At 43.7% G+C, this 17,321-nt stretch overlaps 1 protein-coding gene across 2 annotated transcripts in view; it reads left to right on the forward strand.

Moving 5' to 3' along the window:
* ITGA6 (integrin subunit alpha 6) overlaps nucleotides 1-17,321 on the forward strand; it is a 1,068,325-nt gene that overhangs the window by 715,557 nt on the left and 335,447 nt on the right. For both annotated transcript variants that reach the window (XM_044075540.1, XM_044075541.1), the window contains exons 19-20: nucleotides 11,840-11,942; nucleotides 13,903-14,076. In XM_044075540.1, the coding sequence (XP_043931475.1) occupies nucleotides 11,840-11,942; nucleotides 13,903-14,076 (277 nt within the window). The remainder of the gene's footprint in view (nucleotides 1-11,839; nucleotides 11,943-13,902; nucleotides 14,077-17,321) is intronic.

Consider the following 17,321-nt stretch of genomic DNA (forward strand, 5'->3'; position numbering starts at 1 on the left):
ATTACTTTCTGTGGCCCTTCTGGCTGAGGGGTCCATTATTATTATTCCTCCTCCTCCATCTCCATCTCCTGCTTCTCCTCGAGGCTGCATCTTCCCTTCCATCAACATGTCCATCTCCATCGTCATATACGTGTTATTGCTTTTCTCTGATATTGCTCCTGTTCTTCAGGGGCACTTAGTTCTGAGGATTTGGTGTCTGCAAGTCACATATGTACCTTATGCCTTTTACATAGGGCATGCATCTGACATGCAATGCCTGGGAGGTATAGAGGCTTTTGTATGCTGGCTGGTCGCTTGGCTGTCCCCGGCAGGATATCCCACAAGTAAAGAATACTGCAACAGTGAGAGATAGGACATTTACTGTTAAAGAAAGATCTTGCACAATTGTACTTTCATCTCCTTATGTCATTAACTTCAACTGCACCTAGATAGAACTTTGCTTGATTGGGTTCTGCTTCAGCAGGTATCTCATTTCTAAGACTCAAAACTGTAACAACTTGTTCTTGTCCTGAGACAGACTGGCATTTTCCATCTGGGATTAGTTCTCTGCCCTACATCCACTGTTTGCTGTCATAGGCCTCTTCAGTTCCATGTGACCCTGAGTAGGATGAAGCTGTGAATGCAACTTTTGATGTCCTTCAAGAATGCAACTGCAGTCCTGACATATGGGTTGTCCTGCCTCAGGCAGCCCTTCGGTCGGCCAGATTCCAAAGTCTGGGTCCGGCGTCGGCCGATGTCGCCTCCTCCCCGACGTCAGGGCGGCTGGAGTATAAAGGCATCAGCCGACGCCATCTTCTTCAGTCTTTCTTGCCGCACGGTGCCCGAAGCAGAAGCAGTTCGCAAGTGCCGGTCGGTCAGCTCCTGTGATTTCAGTTAGCGAAGTCATCTAAAAGCTAAGTACCCCGTTGGGGAACATTTTTTCTTGCCTCAGCCGATGTCAGAACAAATTGAGAAAGTTAATAATTGTTTGTCTTGTGGTAAACAAATACCTCATAAGGACTTCCACTCTTACTGCCTCCCTTGCCTGGGCCCAGACCACGACGTCTCAGCCTGTGCCGCCTGTGCTTGCTTTAATAAGCGCACTCTCAGGCACCGGGCAGAGTTTGCCGAAGACTTTTTTGGCGAATCTTACGCTTACAACATGCAGTCGGAACAACCGACAGCACAAACTACCAAAAAACGAAAGGACTGGGACCGACATCCTCGGCCCGCGTCTTCCACCGAAATAACGCCTAAGCCCTCTGCGAGTGCTTCGGTCCCTTCGGAAGCGGTAATTCAACCGCTCCAGGCCAACGACACCGCGTTAACTCATCCCTCGGTCTCGGAGACTACACCGGTGCCGGTTGTTGATTTCCCTCCGGAAACCGACGTTCTGGATCTACCCGACACCATTCCCGTGAACAAAGTTACACCTGCACGTGGGGCAGCTAGGCCTCCTGTATCCATGTCAATCAAGGCCTTTGCACGTGCTAAGGCCGCCAGCCAGGCCAAGGTCCATCCTAAACCTACTTCTCAGGCCCCTTCTTCTGACAGACAAATCATGTCTTTGGCTGCAGATCTAATCTCTCTTATCAGGGCATCTCAGCCTCACCCAGACAGAGGTTCTCAGCCGCCTGCAGAAAAAAGGCCTAGAACTGAGCAGGCAGACAACCTCTCTTCAGATGAAGCCTCTGGGGATTCAGAGCATTCAGATACCCAAGAAGAATCCTTCCAGGCCTATGAGGACTCTGATGCTGAGGAATCTATTCCCTCTGCCTCTCCTCCAGAGGATTTTTCTTTCGGTGAAGTCCTCCACTCCATGAGGGAACATTTTAAGTGGCAGGGTCAGGAATTTTCTGATTCTAGGAAAAGGCTACGTACCTTCCTTAAGTTACCCCAGCACAGACCTTTAGCTATCCCTCCAGTTTTGGATGTCCTGGATGATGTTTTCTCTGACTCCAGAGCTTCCCCTGATTCTCTCCCTCCTGCTCCTGTCAAGCCAGACAGATATTACAGGGTCCCTGACACTCACAAGCATCTCTTTAAGGCCCACTCTGTGGATCTAGAAACTATTTCACAGGGCCCCAAAGGAGTGGCTACCTCCTCAGCCAAGAATCCACTGCCAGCTGACAGGGAAGCAAGGTCCCTGGAGAGATGGGGTAAAAAAGTTTATACCTCTTCCGCCCTTGCCATGAGGTCTCTTAACTGCCTTTTTCATATGTTTCAGTACCAGGATTATTTACTGGATGATTTGCAGAAAAAGATAGCCTCTCCTGAGCCTATAGACAGAAAGGCATTGCAGGATTTGGTTCATAACACTCAGCAGGTTAGTAATCATTTTCTACAGTGTGGTTATGATGCATTGGAGGCTTCATGTAGGGCAGCTATGACAGGGGCTGTTATCCGTAGACATGCTTGGTTGAAAGAACAGCCGCTGCCAGATCATGTTAAAGTAAAGCTCCTGGACACACCTCTGGATAAACAGAAGCTTTTTGGTGCTAATGCTCAGGATGTGTTGAAATCTATTGAGGAAAAGGCAAAATCAGTACAGCACAGTAAAGGATTTCCTCCAGGTTCAGCCACCAAGGTTCAGCAGGAATTGGCCTTCAAAGAATTGGTCCTTTCCAGACTCTGACAAGTTTCAAAGGGGAAAGAACAGGCATGCACGAGGTAGAGGGCAATACCTAGGCTCCTACAGGGGACGCCAATGGCAACCACAAAATCAGAGAAGTGGTACAGGTAGTTCACCTGCACCACAGGGACAATCACAATGACTTACCTTTCACTCCGCCTACCAAGGCTCAAAGAGAAGCACCTCTAGGTGGAAAATTATCTCTATTCTCAAAAAACTGGCACATTATATCAAAGGACAATTGGATTCTGGACATAATAGACAGAGGTTACAGGTTCCACTTCCATACCTTACCAGCAAGACAAGGCATGCCAAACTTGCCACAAAATCAAAGGGCAGAGGCACTCATAGAAGTCTCAAAGCTGTTACAAATGAAAGCAATAGAGAAGGTTCCTCCTCAGGAACAAGGCCAGGGATTTTATTCAAGACTGTTCCTTGTTCCAAGAAAAGAAAAACAATGGAGGCCTATATTGGACTTGTCCAGTCTAAATACTTTTCTCATGGTGCCAAAATTCAAGATGCTGACGTTACAGCAACTTCTTCCCATGCTGGGCAAGGGGTCTTGGCTGGTTACTCTGGACCTCAAGGAGGCATACCTGCATGTCCCTATCAGACACAGTTGCAGAAGATACCTCAGATTTCTTGCAGGAACAGAGCACTATCAATTCTCAGCATTTCCGTTTGGCTTATCTACTGCGCTCAGAGTATTCACGAAATGCCTGGCATCAATAGTGGCACATTGCAGACTCCAGGGGATTCAAATATACCCTTACCTGGACGACTGCCTAATACAAGCAGACAGCAAACAGACCTTGATAAAACACTTGGATTACGTCATTCAATTGCTGCAGGCTTTGGGATACACAGTCAACATTCAAAAATCAAGACTACTGCCATCCCAAAAGATTATTTTTCTAGGAGCAAAACTGGACACACAGCTACAAATGGCTTTCCTCACAGAGGAGAAACAAGAGCATTTAACAGCTTACTTCAAAGGCCTAGCAAAATTAACCCACCTGACTGCAAGGAAGACCCTGCAGGCCCTGGGGTTCATGGCATCTTGCATTCTTCTAATCCCTCTGGCAAGACTACACATGAGAAAGCTGCAATGGTACCTAAAAAGCTTGTGGTCGCAACACAGCCACAGCCTGGAAGACATAATACCACTCATACCATGCCTGCAAAGGGAATTTCTGTGGTGGGCTCAAGCAAGTCACTTAAACGAAGGCATGCTTTTCAACAAACCTCCAACAAGTCAAACTATTACAACAGATACCTCAGACCATGGATGGGGGGCGCACATGGACGGCAGATGCATTCAAGGGCAATGGACTCCCATGGAGATGCATCAGCACATAAATCAAAAAGAGATGTTGGCAGTGATACATGCAATAGAAGCCTTTGGAAAATCTCTTCAACAAGACCATCTGCTAATAAGGACAGACAACACCACTGTCATGTGGTACATAAACAAACAAGGGGGCACTCATTCCTACCCCCTCTGCAGACTAGCAATGATTCTTTGGGAAAAGTCCCTGAAACTGAACATCTACTTGCAATCCCAGTTTGTTCCGGGCAAGGACAATGTTCTGGCAGACAGGTTGAGCAGAAATTTCTTGGATCCACACGAATGGATGCTACACCCGCGCATTTTCTCACAAATAACATCTGCATGGGGAAGACCAGACATAGACCTCTTTGCATCTCATCTCAATCATCACCTGGAAAGGTTCTGCACAAGGATACACCATCCTCTAGCTTGGAGAACGGATGCTCTTTCCTTCAGCTGGAATGCTCTAACAATTTATGCATTCCCTCCTCTACCTTTGCTCACCAAGGTGTTACTGAAGATCAAGGCAGAACAACCAAGAGGAATCTTGATAGCTCCAGACTGGCCAAGGCAACACTGGTATCCACTACTACTGAGCATAACTCACACCAAACTGTGGCCCTTACCTCAATGGCCTCTGCTCCTGACTCAACACAGTTACAAGACTGTTCATCAGAACCTGCAAACCTTAAAGCTGACAGCTTGGAGAGTTCCATGACTTCCTCTCCGAAAAAGTTCAGGAAATTTTGCTGGAGGCACGCAGACCTCCCACCAGAAAAACCTATTCGGCCAAATGGAACTGATTCACCATCTGGAATGTCAACAAGGGCCAGGATGCATCACTGATGAACATACCTCAGATATTAGAATACTTGGCAGAAATGTTTCACAGTGGCCTCTCATACTCTTCCATCAAAATCCATGCTTCAGCTATCTCAGCACATTACAACTGTGATCCACCTGTGTTTTCGCATCCCTTGCTAAGACAGCTTCTAAGAGGCATAAAGAATATCAAACCTCAAAGGAAGCTACCAATTCCTGCATGGGACCTCAATTACGTCTTGGAAAAATTAACTCTTCCTCCTTTCGAACCAGCAGCATCTTCAGAAATGCAATTTCTCTCTTGGAAAACAGGTTTCTTGTTGGCAGTCACCTCAGCAAGAAGAGTCTCGGAGATACAGGCCCTCATGGCAGTTCCTCCTTTTCTCATCTTTCATCAGGACAGAGTTTCCCTTAGGACCAATCCTTCATTCATGCCTAAGGTGATATCCAGAGCGTCTCTAAACCAAGCAATTGACCTGCCTACTTTCTTTCCTAACCCTCAAAATAAAGGGGAAAAGCTGCTGCATACTTTAGGCATTCACAGACAACTGCGCTACTACTTGGACAGAACAAAGTCCACCAGGAAGTCTGACCAACTGTTTGTAGCCTATGCTGCTGGAGTGCAAGGAAAAGCAGTCACCAAACAAACTATCTCAAAATGGATTGGACACTGCATCAGATTCTGTTATTCTTTTCATGGAAAGAGTGTGCCAGCTAATATTAGACCACACTCCACCAGAGCTATGGCCACATCCACAGCTTTTCTAAGAGGAGTGGCTACAAAAGACATTCTAGAGGCTGCTACATGGAGTTCCGTGCATACATTTACCAAACACTACAACCTGCCATTATACTCCAGATCCCGAGCAGGCTTTGCTTCGGCAGTCCTGCAGGGCCTTCTAGCTACACCATCTCTTGCTTAGTCCTACCACCCCCAGCTTGGCTATGGTATTCAACCCATATGTCAGGACTGCAGTTGCATTCTTGAAGGACATAGTACAGTTTTGTACCTACCATAAATGTAGATGTCCGATAGATATGCAACTGCAGTCAGGATGTTCTTCATCTCACATTGCTACAGTCCTTACTTATGGGTAGTCCGCTGTCCTCGGTCGGCCCGAATACCAAAGTATTAGGCTGACGTTGGTCATGGGCGCCTAGATCTGACATCAGAGCATCAGGGTATAAAGGCGCATGACCGACGTCATATCCTCAGTCTTTTTTGCCGCATGGTCCGATGCAGAAGCAGCGTTGCAAGTGCCGTTCGGCGTTCTGAAATTTTCGTTGGAGTTTCAGACCGATACCAAGTTGGGCTAAGTACCCGTTGGGGAATATTTTTGTTTTCTTGCCTCAGTTACTTACGGATGTCAGAAAAAGTGAATAATTGTATTTCTTGTGGGAAACAGATACCGCATAGGGATTACCACTCGCTTTGTATTCCTTGTTTGGGACCGAGCACGGCGTGAGTGGTGTCGGTTTTGTGCTAGGTTTAATAAGCGCACTATAAAACGGAGGTTAGATTGCGCTAGGTTAGTCTTTGGCAAGAGGTGTAATTATAATATGCCGTCGGATGTTCCGACGCCTGCTTCTACTAAGAAGCGCAAAGACAAATCTTTAAAGCCTAGGCAGGATGATTCGTCCGTTTCGGACGCCGGACCTTTAAAAGCTACAGCTGAACAGGTGGATCCGGCTGAAGTTTCTGTTAAGTCCCAGGGGGAAACTTTGATTTTACAAGATGTGGCCTCTCAGGAGGCAGGTCAGGCTGAAGGGGCCTCTCAGGTTACTATTCTCCCTTCTATGCCTAAGGTGGTTAGGCCTTCTGCTACTGTTTCTAAGGCTCCTTCTAAGGGCAGGTCTGTTTTGCCTTCCTCTGGTGTCAGTTCTGGTTCTTCAGGGTCTGTGCCTAAAAAGCACATGCTTAAAATGGCAGAGGATTTGATTACTTTAATTAGAGGTTCTATGCCCCGTCCTGATAAGAGGCCCAGGATGGAGCCAGAGTTGGAAAGTTTGGAGCAGGCCTCAGATGATTCAGAGTCTTCTGCTGAAGACATTCAAGATTTCCCTCCTTATTCTGATTCTGATGCAGAGGATTCCACTCCTTCTGCTTCTCCTCCAGAGGATTTTTCATTTTCAGAAACTCTGCATTCCATGAGGGAGCATTTTAAGTGGGAGGGACAGGATTACTCTGATTCACGGAAGAGGCTTAGGGAGTTCTTGTTTTACCACAGCATAGACCCTTAGCTATACCTCCGGTTTTGGATGTTGTTTCAGATGTTTTCTCGAAGCTTCCCTTAATCCAGATTCTGTGCCTCCTGCCCCAGTTAAACCGGACAGGTATTACAGGGTGCCTGAGGCTCATAAATATCTGTATAAGAGTCCTAGGGCGGACCCAGAAACTATTAGTCAGGGGCCTAAGGGTGTTAGAGCCTCTGTTGTTAAGAATCCGGTTCCTCTGGATAAGGAAGCTAGAGCTTTGGATAGATGGGGTAAGAAGGTGTATACCTCTTCTACTTTAGCAATGAGAGCTTTGAACTGCCAGTTTCATATGTTGAAGTATCAGAATTTCCTCCTTTCTCAGCTAAGATCTAAAGTGGCTGCTTTGGCAGAGGGCATAGAGTGTAAAGAATTGCAGGATTTAGTGCATGTTTCTGAACAGGTGGGTAAGCACTCCTTGCAATGTGGTTTTGATGCTTTACAGGCTTCTTCTAGGGTGGCTGCCACTGGTTCAGTTATTCGTAGGCACGCCTGGCTTAAGGATCAGAATTTGTCTGAGCATGTTAAGTCTAGAATTCTGGATGCCCCTTTACAGTCTGAAGTTTTGTTTGGTCCTCCTGTGGAGTCTGTCTTAAAGAAAATGGAAGACAAGGCTAAGTCTATGCAGACTGTTAAAGATTTTTTGCAGGTACAACCTCCAAAGTTTAGTAGAAATTGGCCTACTAAGGGGTGGACGTACCCTTCTTCTGATTCTCAGTCTAGGGGTAGATCTAGGTGTGGTAGGGGCAGAGCTCAGAGTACCTTCAGACCGAGACAATGGAGTTCGCCTGCTCAATCTGCTGGTGAGGGCAGGGGCCAGTCCTTTCGTAAACAGGCCCAATGACCTGCATTTTCAGCTGCCAGATTCTTCTTGCCTGGCAGCTCCTTTGGGAGGAAAGTTGGCTCTTTTCAAGCAAAATTGGCATTTAGTCACCCAGGACAAATGGGTATTGGACATTATAAACCGAGGTTACAAGTTCTATTTCCACACCATGCCTCCTTTCAAAGGCATGCCAGGCGTCCCTCCTCGGCAAAGGATAGAGGCTCACAGACAAATTTCTTTACTTCTTCAAATAGGAGCTATACAGCCAGTTCCTCTGTCAGAAGTGGGCCTAGGATTTTATTCTCGCCTGTTTCTAGTTCCAAAGAAAGGGAACACGTGGAGACCAATTTTGGATTTATCTATCCTCAACACTTACCTGGACATTCCAAAGTTCAAGATGCTGACTTTACAACAACTTTTACCTCTGTTGGGAAAAGATCACTGGATGGTTACTCTGGATCTCAAAGAGGCTTACCTTCATGTTCCTATCAGGCCCAGTTGCAGGAGGTACCTGCGTTTCCGGGCTGGAAATTTACATTATCAGTTCTCTGCATTGACCTTTGGCTTATCTACTGCGCCCAGAGTGTTCACAAAGGTTCTGGCTCCAGTGATATCATTTTTCAGACTAAGAGGAATACAGATTTATCCTTATTTGGACGACTGCCTGATTATTGCACAAGAAAAGGACGAACTTCTTCATCATCTACAGTATGTGATGGCAGTGTTAAGATGCCTAGGGTATTCTGTGAACGAAACAAAGTCCAGTCTAGTACCCTCTCAGGACATGTGCTTTCTGGGTGTGAGACTGAATACAGCTTCCCAGATGGCCTTTTTACCCCGGACAAACAAAGAAGCCTTTCTCTTTATTTCCAGCAAATGTCTCTACGGTCCAGGCTGACTGCAAGGACAGTCCTTCAAGCCTTGGGGTTCATGGCATCTTGTATTCTGGTGCTTCCCAATGCCAAATTGCATATGAGGAAGCTTCAATGGTATCTCAAAAATGTGTGGACACAGCACTGCCACGATCTAGACACTGTCATTCAGATAATACCTTGCATTCAGAAGGAGTTTTTGTGGTGGGCTCAGGAATGTCACCTAAACAAGGGACTCTCTGTGACCCGGCCAGAGGCGAGTCAGATTCTAACGACAGATGCCTCGGACAAGGCTTGGGGAGCACACCTCAATGGAAAATGGGTGCAAAACACGTGGCCTGTCAAACTCCAACATTTGCATATCAACTTGAAAGAAATGTTAGCAGTCCAGTTTGCATTGATGGCTTTCAAAGATTTACTTCACCCAGGGCAGGTGTTGATTCAAACAGACAACACTACTGTCATGTGGTACATCAACAAGCAGGGGAACCCATTCTTACCCTCTTTGCAGGCAAGCGATGATTCTGTGGGAAACTGCTCTCAATCTACACCTCAATCTTCAGGCAAGGTTTCTACCAGGAGCACAGAACTCCTTAGCAGATGTATTGAGCAGACAAATAGTGGATCCTCACGAGTGGAAATTGGATCCTCATGTATTTCAACAGTTGGCAGTGTTATGGGGAACTCCAGACATAGATCTGTTCGCTTCTCCACTAAATTACCAGTTGCCAAAGTTTTGCACAAAAATGTTTCATCACACAGCTTGGAAGGTGGAGGCTCTATCATTCAGTTGGAACAATCTGCATGTATATGCCTTTCCACCTCTGCCTCTTCTTCCCAAGGTACTTTTGAAGGCCAGACAAGACAAGCCAACCATGATTTTGATAGCACCGGATTGGCCTCGACAACACTGGTACCCACTACTGAGGAGTTTAGTACGAGAACCGCCATGGCCTCTGCCTTTGATTCCGCACCTTTTGTCACAAGAGGACAGTCACTTCCTCAATGTCAAGATTCAGTCTCTGCATCTAACAGCCTGGCATATTCTGTTTTAGACTCTGGAGGGTCTCAGCTTCCACAACAAGTTTTGAATGTTATTTTGGAGGCCAGGAGGCCTAGTACCAGGAAAGTTTACGCTGATAAATGGAGGAGATTGTTTATTTGGAGCAAAGGAAAGGACCTTGATGTCTCCAAACCTGATTTAAGTGTTGCTCTTCAATATCTTACTGAGCTATTGGACAAGGGTTTGTCTTTCTCCTCAATAAAGGTTCATGCTGCAGCCATTTCTGCTCACTATGATTGTGACTCTCCTTTATTCTCTCATCCTTGGTTTAAGCAATTTCTTAGAGGGGCAAAGAATATAAGACCCCCACGTAGAGCTCCTACTCCTGCTTGGGATCTCAATTTTGTGTTGGAAAAACTTACTCTACAACCTTTTGAGCCTGCAGCTACTGCCGAGTTAAAGTATTTGTCATGGAAAACTGCTTTTTTGCTGGCCATTACCTCTGCAAGAAGGGTTTCTGAATTACAGGCCCTCATGGCAGTGGAGCCTTTCCTGATTTTTCATAAGGATAGGGTATCTTTGCGTACTAATCCTTCCTTTATGCCTAAAGTGGTTTCTAGTGTGGCCTTAAATCAAACTATTCATTTGCCTACTTTTTATGCAAACCCCCAAAATAAAGGGAGAAAATTTTGCATACTTTGGATATTCACAGGCAGTTGCGTTATTATTTGAGCAGAACCAAGGAGTTCAGACAGTCTCAGCAATTGTTTGTTTCTTTTGCTTTGGGTTCACAGGGTAAACCTGTTTCAAAACAAACTATTTCTAAATGGATTGGGTTTTGTATTTCTTTCTGTTATTCCCATCATGGTAAGGAGATTCCTGCTGGAATCAGGCCTCATTCCACTAGGGCTACTGCTACTTCTACGGCCTTTCTAAGGGGTAGCTACAAAGACATTTTGGAGGCAGCTACTTGGAGTTCAGTGCATACCTTTTCTAAACATTACCACCTTCCTCTTTATTCTAAGTCTAGGGCTGGATTTGCCACTGCAATTTTACAGGGCATTTTAGCGGCCCCTAATGCTTTATGATTTTACCATCCTCCCTTTCCCGTTGCTTTGGGATTCTACCCATAAGTAAGGACTGCAGCAATGTGAGATGAAGAACATAGTACAGTTTTGTACCTACCATAAATGTAGATGTTCGAAGATCCACATTGCTGCAGTCCAATACCCTCCCTCCTTCCCCACTGTAGTTTGACTTGGTGCTATGCTTTAGGTGATGGTTGTTGTTGGGCATGTTTTTGGGAGGTATTCTGTTTTTGGCTGTGGCCTTTCTGGTTTGGCCTTCTGACATCTGGGGCAAGAAAAGACTGAGGATATGACGTCGGTCATGCACCTTTATACCCTGACGCTCTGATGTCAGATCTAGGCGCCCATGACCAACGTCAGCCTAATACTTTGGTATTCGGGCCGACCGAGGACAGCGGACTACCCATAAGTAAGGACTGCAGCAATGTGGATCTTCGAACATCTACATTTATGGTAGGTACAAAACTGTACTTTTTCCCTCCCTCCTACCCCTCTGTTTTTCCCTTTTGGGTCCCTTCTGCCCTTACCTATCAGCTGGGGATATGTATTATGGTGTATCTATTTATTTGTGCATGTCTGGTTTTTATCTGTTTATCCATTCACAAAATTTAGCCTTCCTTGGAGGTCACCTGGCATCTGGGGCAAGAAACACTGAAGAAGATGGCGTTGGCTGATGCCTTTATACACCAGCCGCCCTGACGTCGGGGAGGAGGCAACATCGGCCGACGCCGGACCCAGACTTTGGAATCTGGCCGACCGAAGGGCTGCCTGAGGCAGGACAGCCCATATGTCAGGACTGCAGTTGCATATCTATCGGACATCTACATTTATGGTAGGTACAAAACTGTACTTTTTGACCCTTAAGCAATTTGTTTTGCCATTAGTGACACTGATATTTTAGCAACATTTTACTTTTTGACAGTTTTGATTGATGATATCATTTTTTTTGCAAAATGATAACTAATTAAATTTGGCACTTTCTTTTTGCATTTTATTGACTTAACTGTAGACAGATTTTTTTTGTTTGTTTTCACTAGAGCTGCTAAGCCTTCCCAGGTATACTTTGGTGGGTCAGTAACTGGAGAGAGTGGAATGAATAGTGAAGATGATATTGGGTCCTTAATAACTTATGAGTTCCGGGTGAGTTTATTTCCATATGTAGATATTTTTAGTTATGCACTAAAGGGAAAAACTAAACTAGACATTAATAGTACACTGTGTCTCAACATACTTATTCTACTTTTTTAACATTCTCCTTTTTGTTTATAGTACTGTTTTATTAGATAACAATATACATGTATGTAGCTTACATATTTTAACTACCAAAATTCTCTATTGCTATTTTTATTGCAATGTATCTGTATTGCTATTTTTATTGCATTGAATATCTTTGGAGCTTTTCTCCCTGAGCCTCCACTGAAAAGGGGCAATAGCTCAGCCGGACACTCCCAGTCAACAAATGTAAAATATTAAATTGTCAGGCAAGGCATGCATGTCTACATATACTGCTGCAATGACATTTTATGTAGTGGTCAAACTGCAGTAAAGTCATAGTTCATTCTTTGTCCTGGGTACTGTGTGTCTGTATGGCTGTATAGCATATATTTAGGTCAGATGCAATAAACTTACAGTGAGAACAACCAACATTTGTTAAGTTTTCATGAAAAATGAGAGAGAGAAGAAAGGAAAGAAAAATTCCCACTAAAGGCTAGTGTGCATCAGTTTGTGAAAGTCAGTACTGCTCCAGACAGACAAGAGTGCAAAGTTAATGAACATGTAGTGTGATGTAACCATGAACCCTGGTTTAAAAGGTCTTCACTGAAATGGCTAACAGCTGTTTTAAATTGCTGTGTGTGTGTGTGTGTGTGTGTGTGTGTGTGTGTGTGTGTGTGTGTGTGTCTGTGTGTGTTTATACTTTTGAGGGAGCAACATCCTTTATAGAAGTATATTACCTCAGGTGCTCTCTGACCTGGCCTCTGCCGGGATGCTCCATTGCTACCTCAAAGCAGTTTGTGACATAAACATGTGCCAAGTGATGGTCCCTCCAACATCTTGGAATGTTGAGCCCAGTGGGAAATACTACAATTTAGAAGAACTGTGGAGTGAAGGAAGCCGCAGAGTATCCTTCAGTCGATTTCATTCATGCCTGTACAAGGTGACTGCGCCAGACTGTGAGCCTCTCCACTCCCTGTACCATGACACCTGAATATCCATTTGTGTCAGTGCAGGACATGTAAGCATGTTTATAGACACATGCACGTCTTACAGATGTCTGTTAAAATCACTCCCTCCTCTAGTCATGTGTACACACAGGTTCTCTTCAGATGATCGAAGTTTTAAAACTTTGAATTTCATATGGAGGAGACCATATGATCAAAGTTTTAAAACTTCGAACGTTCTGAACAGAGATCTCCATATACCACAGAACGAGAGATTTTCCCTTTTCCTCACTATAGTGCGATCTCAGAGTTGGTATATTTAAATAGCAGGGGGTGGAGGGGGGCATGCCCCCCTGCAAAAACGTGCAGGAAGTTTTTCGTTTTGTTTTTGTTTTTATTTCAGGTGTTTGAAGTTTTGAAACTTCAAATTTCATATGGCCGAGACCATATGATCAAAGTTTCAAAACTTCGAACACCTAAAGTAGATCCAAACACACTGGGGGCAAAAGCAGCACATAAGTGCTCTGCTCTTCATTCCCAGGAAAAGAGAACCTGGATCACCACCATCACAGAGTGGAAGTCTGTCTGCAGCTTTAGCTTGTGGAGCACTTCATGTTAGAAATTCTGTCCCAATTACAGTGTTTCTTTATTGGATTTGTTCATAACAAGTTGCATTTGGTTTAGCAGAGCAGAGTGTGAGCTAAAATATTTTGTGATTCTGTCACATCCAGGTAACAGTATTTTGCTGTGGAAATACTCTTCTTTGTTTTTTCCCCATGAAATTACATCTGAAGACGTCACCTAAGCATAGTCACTTTAATCTAGGCAGTGCAATGATTTCACAGGAACACACAGTCCTAGTACATATGTATTGTATACCGAGGATATTGTTATTTAACCATCACTGCAAGTATTTTAAAATATTTTTTTTTTCTGTGTAGATTATTAATTTGGGCAAGCCTCTTAAAACCCTGGATGCTGTAGTTCTTGACATTAAATGGCCAAAGGAAATAAAGAATGGCAAATGGCTGCTGTATTTGATGAAAATAGAGTCAGAGGGATTGGAAAAATTAGATTGTAGTCCAAAATCTGACATTAATGCATTGAACGTAAAGGTATGTACTTTTTAGTGTTATTGAAAATTCTGTGTTTTTTTTGATGTAATGCTAGAGATACAAAATTTCTGTAGCCTGTAAGAAAAAAATTAGATGATTTGTATTCTCTATATTTATGTAACAAAAATATTTCATGCCTTGAATCTATTTGAATAGATGTGGTTACTGCAGTGATTAAACATTTCTGCTGTCATATGTTTGTGCAGAAGTGGATGAGATCTTTCTAAAATATGGAAAACACTGTACATTGTTGAACTGCCATGGTTAATGTACCTTTTCAATGTTACATGGAAGTCTGGGACAGTACCAGTGGATTGGAAGACCGGAATAGTGATTCCAGTTTTCTAAAAGGCATAGAGAGCATGAACCTGTGTGTGAAAACATATGCCAGTGTGCTGCATAGGGTTCAAGATCAGAAAAGCATATTCTGTCCTGGCTGTGAACAGTGGGTCAGCTGTTTGTCCTTGCACAGATACTGAAGCGTCATGGGAGTTGCAGTTAATTGCATGTTGTATGTTTTGTGGACTTTGAGAAAGCATTTAATCATGTACCCCTGAATCACTGATGGGAAGAGCTACAGTAGTATGGGTTCCTAGGCTTGCTGTTGTGTGCCATTTAGCCCTTGTATTTGGTGAATGAGAGCTTTATCTGTGTATTTGCTATTAATCTGACTGCATTCAGAGTGGGTGTAGGACTCCAGCAAGATTGAGTTTTGCTCCCCAAGCCCTATTTGATTGTCACAGCAAAGATATTAAGGTGCAGCCAAGGTCAGCAGAGTATCTGGTGGAGAATGAGGGTTGCATCTTTGTATGTAGATTGTTGTCCTGTTGACTTCAAGTCACTGTAATTTGCAGCATCTACTCAAATGATTTGCTGCTTAACGAGAAGCTGCTGGGATAAAAATCTTACGTTCCATGTCAGAGTTTATGGATCACTCCTTGAATAGAGTGTGTTGTTATGAGGGCATGGGGGGTAGCTGTCTCAAATGGAAGAGTTGAAGTCCTACTCATGAGTGAAAGTAGAAGAAATTGAGAAATTCACGAAAACATGGGTGTAATAGTGGAAGTACTGCAGGACTTGTACTGCACTTTGGTAGTGAAGCTAGCATTGAGTCTTATGGTCATGAAATTTAGGTAATGACATGAAAGATTAGATCTCATTTACAAGCTTTGTAGGACAGTTGGGTTCACTCAGTCTGAGGAGCTCAACAGTTTGTTATCTGTTCAGGGGATTAAGTTGAGGTGGTTTGGGTGCCTTGTGATGATGACCCATTGGCACTCTTCTCTGGAGGTCTGCCAGGCATGACACATTAGGAGAAGGGCCTGGGGCAGACACAAGACATGTTGAAGGGCTTATATCTCCAAGCTTACCTGGGAATCCCTGGAGTTTCTATACAATGCACTGAAACTGCTCTTTGCGATAGGGGTAGTCTTGCCTGCACTGCTTAGTTTGCCATTATGACCACTACCTGTCCATGAAGTTTAGAAACTGAATGGAAAATAGTTGACATGTCATAATGGGTACTGTAGCTGGGAAAAACATGTTTCCAGCTTACTACATCTTGACCAGTATTATGATGTTGTTTATATGTGTGTTATATACTATCTCTGACCCTGTGTGAGTTGGAGTAGATGTCTACCCTAGTATGAACAGAATGTCTGTTTCAGGAGATCCAGGTGGGCCATCTGCAGGGTATGGTGAAAAGCTATTTCAAGGTTAGTGCATATGGTTCACTATCTCATTCCAGATTTATTTTCTTCCTGTGTGAGATTGTGTTACGGGGTAGTGATGTTTGTCTGTTTGTTTTTTGAATGCAGTGGAGACCGATGTGGAGCAGTTGATGCCCATCACAGTTGTCATTACTGCTTTCTCAGTTTCTCATTGTGTTAAAAATTTCCTTGGTATATAATCTGAATTCATTTCTGTCTACGTATTTAATTTTCATGTTGTGAAATTTTAGATAAATAACTGCTTACAGCACAGGTGATACGTCCTGTTCTTTATTGAATGAGTTTGGTTTTGTTCACGGTTATTTGAGTTAGCTAAGCTATGCTGTGTATAGGGTGTTTGTGTTGTTTGTGCTTTAAATAATTTGTTTAGACATTTTGTTGCAGTTTGACATCACTGAAAGACTAAGCATGAAAATTAGTATTTCTGCCTTCAGGAAATGTCTGCTTTATTCCCCACGAAGAAGACTCAGACTTTGTGAAGGATCTACAGAGTGTTTATTGTGGGATTACAGTAGAGAGTTGATTATCCAAACTAATTGGGACCTATGGTAGTTGGGATAATCAAACATGTAACTGAACCAGATAAAATATTCTAAAATGTTTTTTTTTTTTTTTTTGCATGCAGGGAATACACTTTTCAACCATTCATAGATTCCAGTGGACAGTAAAGAATATTTTTCACACATGAACAGGCTACAAGCTCCAAAAACACACACGAGAATACATAAAACATGTATATATTCAGACTTGATTTTTCCTACCCAATAACTCAGGAAAACTGGGTTCAGATAATTGATGTTTTGGATAATCAACTCTCTACTGTAGTTGCAGCGATGTTAAGCAGTGCTGGAAGAGTGGATGGCCCAGCACTGCACTGGTTAATGTGTCAAGAACAACAATGTCAGTAGGGTTACCTGATTATAGAAGGAGAAAAAGAGGGGGACAGGGCAGTAAAAAACTGTCAAGCTAGGTAAAATTCAACTGTCTTGTGTAGTGTAGTGGCAGTGTTAGAGAAAGTATTTTTTTTCAAGATAAGGTGTAGAGCTATACAACCCAGTAAGGGTTAGTAGGCATTACTAAGGAGGTGTAGAATGGTGAAGTAAATCAGTTGTCATTAACAGCAAACAAATGTGTAAGGCAGAACGTATCACAAAAATTCAAGTAAGAGTTGAAAGCCTTTCTTACCTTTGTGGGAATCCCCACCCCTCCATCCCATTTCCCAGTCCTCCAGTGTAGAAGGCATTAGTACAGCTAGTTTTGGCTTAGCTTCTTTGGTCTGAGGCAACAGGGAAAATTCCACTACAGCAACATAGAAAGGAGTTTGACTCCAGGCTAGTTATCATCCAAAAAAGATGGCCTTTTCATACCTGTTCTAGATCTTTCCAGGCTAAGCAAGGTTTTAAAGGTAGCCAAGGTCAAGTTTCTAACTCTTAAAGCATTACTACAGCTGCTTTCCCTGCCAGATGTCAGTGATGCAAGATCTAAAACATTTGTACATGCACTCAGTTATACTCA

The sequence above is a fragment of the Protopterus annectens genome, chromosome 6.part1 (genome assembly GCF_019279795.1).
Source record: "Protopterus annectens isolate FY-2018-M chromosome 6.part1, PAN1.0, whole genome shotgun sequence".
Lineage (NCBI taxonomy): Eukaryota > Metazoa > Chordata > Ceratodontiformes > Protopteridae > Protopterus > Protopterus annectens.